General features: G+C 53.4%; 1 protein-coding gene across 1 annotated transcript in view; it reads left to right on the plus strand.

The window, feature by feature from the left end:
- The first annotated feature begins 603 nt into the window (after nt 1–603).
- Nucleotides 604–10371, plus strand: part of CTIF (cap binding complex dependent translation initiation factor) — a 214409-nt gene continuing 204641 nt past the window's right edge. The window contains exons 1-2 of the mRNA XM_004703101.2: nt 604–804; nt 8257–8328. Of these exons, the coding sequence (XP_004703158.1) occupies nt 625–804; nt 8257–8328 (252 nt within the window). The 5' untranslated portion in view covers nt 604–624. The remainder of the gene's footprint in view (nt 805–8256; nt 8329–10371) is intronic.

A 10371-nucleotide genomic window follows, 5' to 3' on the forward strand; every position in this document is an offset into this window, starting at 1 on the left:
TGGGTCGCTAGGCTGAGATCAAGGTGTTGGCCACACTGAGGTGAGGCCTTGTCTGGGGATGCCCTGGGGCAGGGGGGAGGGGATGGGCTTCCCATCTCATACTTGCTGGCAGAATTTACTGACCGTGGTGAAGCTGTAGCTCTCACTTGTCTGTGGATTGTGGACAAGGGCTTGCTCTCAGCTCCTAGGGGTGGCCACAACCTTGCCACGTGGCCTCCTCCATGTCCAAGCCAGCAACAATGCTCCGCATCTTCCCACCTCCCACGTCCTCATTTCAGATCTCCAGGGTTCTTGTGATTGGACCAGGCCCACCCAAATAACCTCCCCATCTTAGTGGACCTCATGAATGCCCAGCGTGGCCACACGTTACTTTGTCGGCCCTTTAGGCACGTTCCGGCACCCACCTTCCCTTGGAGCCTCAGTTTCCCTCCGGGCACAGTGGGCATTCCAGCTCCGTCTCAGTACACCCACGATGAGCCTGTGGCCCGCCTCCTTCCCAGGAGCTGGGGCCGCGGCCACGTGGGAGGCCCCGCCCCTGTCCCCCACCCCTCCGCAGCGGCAGGGCCTCACTCGGGCCTGTCTGTTCTCCTCCAGCAGGCCGTCCCAGGCGCCCTAGCGGCAGCGATGGAGAACTCCTCCGCGGCCTCCGCCTCCTCCGAGGCGGGCAGCAGCCGCTCCCAGGAGATTGAGGAGCTGGAGCGCTTCATCGACAGCTACGTGCTGGAGTACCAGGTGCAGGGGCTGCTGGCTGACAAGACGGAGGGCGACGTCGAGAGCGAGAAGACGCTGTCCCACATCTCCCAGGCGAGTGGAAGAAGACCGGGCGGGCGGGGGCGAGGGGTGGTGGGGCTCTGGCTCCAGGTGCCTCTAGTCATCCGGCCCTGGTTGGCCAAGGGATGGGGTGGGTCGGCCGGCCAGCAGAGCCCCCAGAATCGTGCAGGCAAGGCTTCCCTGGTTGTGCACACCTGGCCCCTCAGCCGCCCCACCCCCCACCCATTCTTTCCCACCCAAACACATCATTATTGAGCATAGTGGAGGCTTGTGTGTTGCACTGTAGCTGGACATGCATCGGCCTAGTGTTCAGTCAGAAGAAAGGTCTGGTGGTCTACTTCTGAGAAATCAGCCAAGGAAAAGCCTATGGCTGTGGAGAACAGGAATCTGATCCAGTTGGGCATGGGCTGGCCTGCACTGAGCACTGTCTTCATGGTTCCTGGTTCCAGAACAGCTTATGCGCCAAAAGGGAGCCAGCGATCCAAATGCTGTGACTGGTGCGCATGCCTCGCCTTCAGATGCAGGCGGTGACCGAGCCCCAAAGCAATGCGACTCACCCCAGGCCCCGACTCCAGGCGTAGCCAGTGGATCGAGGCTTTGGCATTCTGGCTGAAATTTGGGGTGCGTCTCGCCTCCACCCCCCTCCCAGGGTCCGTCTGAGGCCTCGCTGGCCTTGGGGGAAAGGCAGACCCTTTGACATTTATGGGCCAAGATTTGGAAGTCCTGAGTTTGAACAAGGACAAGGACCAGATCGGATGTCCCTTTGCCTTACACTGTAAGCTTTCAGGAGGTATTTACTCAAGAACTGGCTCTAGATTCGTTTCAAGCTGCCTGTGTGACCTTGGGGAAATCTCTCAAGGTTGCGGAGGCTTCTTCTGTGTCTCTTATCTGGCAAATGGTCCCCCAGGGACGTTGGGAGGGCACCAGAGATAAAAAGCCATGGCCATCGGGTCCACTCCGGCTCCAACAATCCTGTGGGTTTCCAAGACTGTAACGAAGTCCCATCTTTCTCCCGAGGAGTGGCTGGCAGCTTGGGGGTTAGCAGCCCAATTCATAACCACTATGCCACTTGGGCATAAGGTTTTTGTTCCAAAAAGCTTAAACCCAAACAGTGCCATCAACTCAAGGTCAATGCACAGCGACCCTATAGAACAGGGTAGAACTGCCCCTCTGGGTTTCTGAGACGGTAACCCTTTCGGAGAATAAACAGCCCTGTCTTTCTCCCTCGGAGCCACTGTTGGTTTCAAACCGCTGACCTTGTAGTTAACAACATAATGCATAACCACTTTTCCACCAGGGCTCCTCTACTGGAGAAAAGAGGTCCACACTGAGCAGGAAAACAGATGTCTGCTCCCAGGGGCCACCCAAGGGACCCCTCTCTGGCTTGGTCAGGTCCCAGGGATCCACGGCTCATACTTGCTGTCCCACCTCCAGCCCGGGCTCACCTGTCTGACACGTGGGGTGAGCCACTTGGGTAGCCAGCTCTGGTGGAAAGCTGGGAGGAAATGGCCTTACCTGCTCTGAGGGTGGGGGAGGAGGACGGGGTGGGGAAGAAGACTGGAGCCCGTGTGGGAAACCCTGAAGACCCAGTGGTCACCTTACTCCCATGGTTGGGGGCAGAGGGTGGGAGAAAGAGAAGGCCGGCCCCAGGGGAAAATGGAAATGTATGCCTCCCTCTCATAATGCCCTTGAAGGCCCCAACTACAGTGAATGAAGGCCTGGGATGTGTCCATGACTCTTTGGACAAGAGTGCATGGAACAGCAGCCCTTCAGAGCTCTGCACTCTTCCACGGTGGGGCATCCAGGGCTGAGAAAGACAGGCAGCGCGCCCTGCCCTGTTCACTTACGTTCCGGGTGGGTGGTAAGTACCATGGCAAGAAAGCAAGAGAACAAGGTCAGGGAGGGGTAGGTAGGGACCCTGATGTTAAATGGTGAGGGGGTGAGCCTTGCAGATACCCAGGCGAGGCTTGGTGAAGCAGGGAGGGGCGTCCTGGGCAGAGGGAACAGCATGTGCAGAGGCCTGGGGTGGGTCCAGTTTAGGCCAGTGTGGTTGGAGCAGAGTCAGGAAGGGGACACTACAGGTGATGAGTCAGATGGATTGGGGGTAGTGTAGACAGAGCTGGGCCAGAGAGATGCTGGGTAGTGTAGATGGAGGTGGGTCAGAGAGATGCTGGGTAGTATAGATGGAGGTGGGTCAGAGAGATGCTGGGTAGTATAGATGGAGGTGGGTCAGAGGGATACTGGGTAGTATAGATGGAGGTGGGTCAGAGAGATGGAGTTGGGTCAGAGAGATGCTGGGTAGTATAGATGGAGGTGCATCAGAGGGATGCTGAGTAGTATAGATGGAGGTGGGTCAGAGGGATGCTGGGTAGTATAGATGGAGGTGGGTCAGAGATGTTGGGTAGTATAGACAGGTGGGTCAGAGAGATGCTGAGTAGTGTAGACGGAGGTGGGTCAGAGAGATGCTGGGTAGTGTAGACAGAGGTGGGTCAGAGAGATGCTGGGTAGTGTAGATGGGAGGTAGGTCAGAAATGCTGGGTAGTCTAGATGGGAGGTGGGTCCGAGGGATGCTAGGGTAGTAGCATCTCTTCGTGGAAATCCCCTTGGAAGGAAGAAAGGCGCTGGAGAAGGAAGGGTCTGCCAGGGAGGAGGGCTGAGAGGCCCTGCTGTGGTGTTGTGACTCTTGATGTGGATTGCACAGCAGCACAGGAGGGCTTACAAGTGTGGCTGCTAACTGAAAGGCCAGCAGTTAGAAAGCACCAGCTGCCCCCAGGGAGGAAGATGAAGCTCTCTGCTCCCATAAAAAAATGGATGCCTCAGAAACCCACAGTGGCGACTCTACACTGTCCTAGAGGGTTGCTATGAGGCGGAATCAATTCAATAGCATTGAGTTTGGTTTTGGGTTTTCTAGTGGAGCACAATGGGGTTGACGCTGGGCTTTAACTTCAAGGTCGTTGGTTCAAATCTGCCAGCTGCTCTGTGAGAGAAAAGATGAGGCCGTCTACTTCCACAAAGATGTCTAGTCTAGGAGCAGTTCTACTCTGCTTTGTTGGGTGGCTATGAGCTGGAATCAGCTCGATAGCCGTGGTTGGGGTTGGTTGTTTCTGTTGGGTAGATAACAATGGCTTGACCTGGAGTGTCAGAACAGACGGGAAACTTCTGAGGCCGATTAGACTCATCATGTTGTCTCTGCCAAGGAGGAAGGGGAGGGTCTAAGCGAACCAACCAGTCCCAGGAGGCTGCCAGGCAGCCAGGCACACGGGCTGGCCTAAGTCCCTCATGGGGTGGGATCCAGCCGTCTCCAGGAGGGCCTGTTTTAAAGGTTCCGACCCAGGAAGCTATGAAGCGCTGCCCCAGAGGGATGCTTTGCTAGCTGTGGGATGACTGTTCCCGGCACAGCCTGGGGCGAGGATCTTGGAAGGAAGGCCTTCCCAGCACTTCTAGTTTTCCTGTGTGGCCTGCCCAGCTCCCAGCAGGCTGAGGCAGGGAGGGCAACACAGCCTGAACCCTGTACCCCAGCTCCTGCTCCCTGCAACCCAGCGCCTTATGGCTTGAGCTGATCACCCGGCATGCATACAGCTGAGCGGCCGGGTGAGGCAAGGTTCAGGAAGGGCTTCTCTGATTTTTACAGTGAAGGAGAATGTGGAAACTTATAACATCTGGATGCATTCTTTAGACGCCCGACATTCTTGGAAGTTCCCGGGAAGAATGCAGACACATGCAGCATTCCACGGCCACCTGCAGGCTGCGGGCTGAGGAGAGGCGGTTCAGTCCCTGCCCCACCCCGGCTCGCCCACCCACCCCACCCACAAACCCACTCGGAGGGCAGACTCCAGAGGAGGGGGCAGCTGTGGCCAACCTCCTTCAAGACCAGTGGTCAGACCTGTCTAACTAAGACACTTCATGAAAAAAACACAAAAAGTCTGTCTGGACCCAGCTTTGTGGGAAATAAGTCTGCTACCGTGCGTTCACTTGTTTACATGTAATGTGCTGACTGTTTTAAATAGAAGCCCAAATAAAAATCTCCAAGGACGTCCCAGTCTGCCTGTCTGTGGTGCTGTTTGATGTTTCTGGGAGGAGAAAATGGCAGAGTCTTGGAAACTGTCAGTGAACTTGAAGGAGCAGGGCAGAATGTTGCTCCTCAGATGACGAGCTCTTTGTTCAGGATCCGAGAGACTGCAGCGGGCACTCAGGGAGAAAGGCAACCAGGATGCCTGCCCCTGCCCAGCAGCAACAGCTATGAGTATGTGGGTGGGTGGATGGGCAGATGGCTAGGTGGATGGTGGGAGTGAATGTGTAGATGGATGGATGGATGGATGGATGGATGGATGGATGGATGGATGGATGGATGGGTGGGTGGATAAGTGGATGATGGGTGGGTAGATGGTGGGTGAATGGATAGATAGGTGGATAGCTGTATGGATAGATGGGTGGGTGGTCGACCCCCCTTTTCTTAAATGAGTAGATAAGGGAATATGTGTTTTGAGTCTTCTAACACTTCATTTATTTTATTTAAATATGCACTCCCCCTACATTTCCAGGGCGGCTGCCTTCAGCGTGCAGTGACTTCTGAGTGTCCTCAGGCACATCCTGACAACTGTCCTCAGTCTCTCTTTGGGAGGAAGGGGTGTTCGTGGCCCTATTCTACAGGAAGAAAGACTGAGGGAGAAAACAGCCTGACCAGGCTTCTCTAGGGTAGCTGAGCTGGACCCCAGCAACCCACCTTCACCCCACCTGCAGCTTCCACTTCCCTGCTGCCTGTGGCTGACGGGGTATTGGGTAGTGTGTGTATACATACAGGGAAGGGCTTCAAAAGCGAAGTGGGAAATATGGAATGAAAAGATAATAGGGTTTTCCCATGAACTTTCCGAAGCCAATATCCATGGGGTTTTCATAACAGTTGCAACATCCTATATAATATATAATAAAGTCACCCCTCAATAAACAGCTATATAGCTGTTTACCTACCTATCTACCTATGTACATACATATATGTGCATACATCTAACTTTTAGTTTGGGAATAATTGCCGCAAAGGTACAAAGATCGGGCAAAGTGGTTTGCCTCTATCTGTCACCAGCTTTCACGAGCAAATATGAACCACGGATGCAGCCAGAGTGCCGTGATCAGAACCAAGAGATAAACACTGGCACAGTTCCAGCGAACTAGAAACTTGACTGGTATTCCACTCAGTTTTTTCCACAAGGAGTCCTGTGGCAGCCTGGGTTGCACATGGGGCTGCTAACGGAAAGGTCTGCAGTTTGAAACCACCAGCCACCCCTCGGGAGAAAGATGAGGCTTTCTACCCTTGTCAAGAGTTACCTGCTTGGAAACCCTGATAGGGTCACAATGAGTCAAAATGGCCTCAATGGCAGTGAGTTTAGGTTGGTTTATTTTTCCCACCATGCCCTTGTTTCTGTTTCCACATCTGATTCTTGTTTGATGGTCAAGTCACCTGACTCCTCCAGTCTGACCCTGGCTGTGTCTCTTGTCCTTACTGACTTTGGCATGTTCGAAGAACACTTCCGTCGTTTTGTAGGATGTGGTAATGCGGTTATTTTAACTGTCTCTCCGTTTGGATTGTCTGGTGTTTTCCCCTGATTCGGCATGAGTGGTGCCAGGCTGCTAACCAAAAGGTTGACAGGTAAAGTCTGCCCAGAGGTGACTTGGAAGAAGGCTCTGGCGATCTGCTTTGGAAAACACCAGCCATTGGAAACCCCACAGGGCACAGTCCTACTTGGCACATGAGTCGGAATGAACTGGATGCCCCTGCTCTCGTAGGCAGTGTGTGCACGGTGGGCCCAGAAGGGTGTGCCCCTCGCAGCACATGACGCCAAGGAATGTATAATGCCAATCTATTTTATGGCTATTATGTTAATTTTGACCACCTGGTGAAGATGGTGTCTGATGAACTTGCCCACTGTAAAGTTACTATTTTCCCCTTATAATTAATATCTTGGAGGAGATACTTTGAGACTGAAAATCTCTTAACAGAGGGAATTTAATCTAGGGAATTGATTTCCCAGTAGATAAAAGCGTGGAGACACCAGCCAACCCCCCAAATTTGCCATCACTACCTCTGGGCCTGGATACAAAGAGAGGAGATGGTGCAGCCAGAGGCCAGGGTCACAGCCATGTGGTAGGAGGCTTGTCTGGCAAGAGCTGGAGCCGGGAAGGAGGCCCGGGCCCAGCTGGTGATGCCACCCGAGGCACAGAGAAAGGGGAGAGACATCTGGGCTTCTCTCTGCATCCTGCCCCTCAATGACTGAGCCCAGCTAAAGCCAGTTGACACAGGAGCCCAGAATCTCAGTCCACAGGGTCAGCCCCTTCAGATAGAACGGGGAGGGCCAGGCAGGGGCTCTTGAGGGGTGACTTGCCTGGGTCTGATACACCCCGTGGTTTTTCCGCCATCTCGCTAGAGCTCTGGTGTTCAGTATAGTAGCCACGAGTCAGTCACTTTGAATGTGGTAGTCCCAACAGAGCTGCGTTCTCAGCAGATTTCAAAGGCTGGCTGGACAAGAGAACACGCGGTGTCTCAGTGGCATTGCCTTAAATAAAGTAGGCAGATGCATTACAGTTCAGCTGGGTTGCTCACCGCCAGGTCCGCAGTTGGAAACCACCCGTTCCTCTGTGGGAGAGAGGTGGGCTTTCTACTCCCGTCAAGAGTTAGTCTTGAAAACTCACAGGGGCTGGTCCTGTCCTGTCCTACAGGGTCGCTAGGAGTTGGAATTGACTTGATTTCAGTGAACTTGGTTTTCTGGTTTAAATGGCACATGTGAGCCTATGTGTGGCTGGACAGCACTGTTCTAGAGGACACTGCACCCAGCCTATGTCCTCATCCCTTGGTGGCGCTATCCAGTCAGCATAAGACTGACTGCTAAATGCAAGGTTGATGGTTCAAACCCACCAGCTGTTCCGCGGGAGGAAAAATGTCTGCTCCCATAAAGATGTACAGCCTCAAAGACCCTACCTAGAGTCACAGTGAGGCGAGAGAAGCTTGGTGACGGTGGGACTTTAGGGGACTGTGCCAGTGACCCACGGCCAGGAGATGTGTCCAGTCCAGGTATTTCAAGCCAGGACGGCTCTGGCCAGGAGCCAGCCACTGCGAACAGTTTTTACCCATTGTGCTGAATATTCATGGTCTGGGCTGCTTCTGTTTCTTCTCTGCCTCATGGAGTGTAGGTTAAGGTCACTGTTCAAAACGTATCGACTGTTGAACACAGTGAGGGAAATACCGTTGCGTGTGTAGATGACGGGTCCCCGAGGCAGGGTCACAGCTCACTGCTGCCTTAGAGCTGCAGTGTCTCATAGATTACACGGGTCCTCGTGTCAACGTTGCAAACCCTCGAGGTCACCTGGATTTGGGGTTTGGAGCTGTCGGGGCCCACGGGGTGTCTGCGGCAGAGACGGCGGTAGGGAGGCCGATGGAGTGCGATTGATGCTACCTGTGTCCAGGCGTCGCTTACCACACCTTTTCTCCCGCAGTGGACGGCGGACTGCAGCGAGCGGCTGGATGGCAGCTATCCCTTCTCCCGAGGACGAGCCCCCCCACAGCAGGTAGGGAGTCAGCTCCCTGTTCTTCCTGGCGGGTGGGGATGGGAGGCAGAGGGGTGACCCGTGCCTCATTTTTCCTGGGGCCTGGGCCAGCACACAGCAGCCTCTGACAGAGAGTGATATTAAGGAGGCAGGGGAATGGGTGAGGGTGTGTGGGCTGAAGACCCCGCCCATGGGAGGGCTCTTGGATCGCTCAGATTCCTCTAAGCATCAGGATGGTTCATAATAGGAAATCCAGAAACAACCCCAGGGTCCTTGCCTGAATCCTAGACGGTAGCAGCCTGAACTACTGGAGGATCCTACATGGACAATACAACTCACTGCCATTGAGTCAGTTCTGACTCACAGCGGCCCTGTAGGACAGGATAGAACTGCCCAAGACTTAACTCTTTCCAGAGGTAGAAAGACTCATCTTTCTCTCGAAGAGTGGCTGGCGGTTTTGAACTGCTAACCTCATAGTTAGCCAAATGCATAGCCAACCACACCACCATGGCTCCTAGGATTTAAAAATGAACGTCAATTCGTTTATTTTTTAAGAGCTTGTACTTTTCTAGAACACTTGTAAATGTATAAAATTATTGTACAGAAAATACAGAGAAGCCCCAGGTGCCCCCTCCTGCCTCTCCCAACCCAAACCCAATGCCAGCAAGTTATTCTGACTCGTAATGACCCTGTAGGACAGAGCACATAGGCTTTCCGAGACTGTCAATCTTTACAGAGCAGACATCTTTTTGCTGTGAAGTAGCTGGTGGGTTTGAACCCCTGGCCTTTCTGTTACTATCCCAGGCCCTAACCCAAGGTGCTGCCAGGGCTCTTCCCCACCCCTCCCCTTGCACCCCTCCCACCTCTCCACAGTTTCCTGTTACTGACATTTGCCTTTGTCGCGTTTGTTACAGCTGATGAGTCAATACTTGTACGTTATTATTCACCGATGGGCTGCTAATGCGAGGTTAGCAGTTCAAAACCAGCAGCCACTCTTAGGTGGACAGTTGAGGCTTGACCCACAGGGGCAGTTTTACTTTATCCTACAGCAGTGGTTCTCAACCTTCTAATGCCATGACCCTTTAATACAGTTCCTCATGTTGTGGTGACCCCCAACCACAGAATTATTTTTGTTGCTACTTCATAACTGTAAGTTTGCTACTGTTATGAATCATCATGTAACTGTCTGATATGCAGGATGTATTTTCATTGTTACAAATTGAACATAATTAAACATAATTAAAGCATAGTGATCAACCACAAAACAATATGTAATTATAGATTGTGAAGTATTTCTGTGTCTTCCGATGGTCTTACGGGACCCTGGGAAAGGGTCGTTCGACCCCCAAAGGGGTCGCGGCAATATGTAATTATAGATTGTGAAGTATTTCTGTGTCTTCCGATGGTCTTACGGGACCCTGGGAAAGGGTTGTTCGACCCCCAAAGGGGTCGCGGCAACCCACAGGTTGATAACCGCTGTCCTACAGGGTGACCGTGAGTCAGAATTGTTACGTTTTGTTTTGGTGGCTCTGTAAGGAGGCCTGGTGTCATAGTGGGTACACCATGGGCTGCTAACGGCAGGGTCAGCAGTTCAAAACCACCAGGCCCTCCTCAGTAGAAAGATGAGGCTGTCTGCTCACCTAGAGATGGACAGCCCTGGAAACCCTCCATGGAGTCGGAATTGGCGAAACAGCAGTGGGGATGTTTTGGTTTGGGGTGGCACTGTGGGCAAGGCATTAGGCTGCTACCTACAAGGTCAGTGTTTCAAAACCACCAAAAGCCACCAGGCTGTCTGCTCCCCTCAAGATTGACAATCTCAAAAACCCTCAGAGCCAACCTGGTGGCAGTTGAGTTTGGTTCGTTTGGCAGCCTGTTCAACGTGCCACGGCATTAAGAAAAAGTGTGGAATGGTGCAAGAATGACCAGGCACTGCCACCGAGAGGCAAGCGAGGTGAGGCCCTGCTGCCGGGAAAAGGGCGCCGGGAGACTCGCCTGCCCTGCAGGGCCTCGGCACACTGACCCTTTGTTAAAAGCTGCACGTGGGAGGTGTGCAATGGGTGGGAG

The sequence above is a fragment of the Echinops telfairi genome, unplaced genomic scaffold, assembly GCF_000313985.2.
Source record: "Echinops telfairi isolate 266 unplaced genomic scaffold, ASM31398v2 ScPeMD7_7400;HRSCAF=8409, whole genome shotgun sequence".
In the NCBI taxonomy this organism is placed as follows: Eukaryota; Metazoa; Chordata; class Mammalia; order Afrosoricida; family Tenrecidae; genus Echinops; species Echinops telfairi.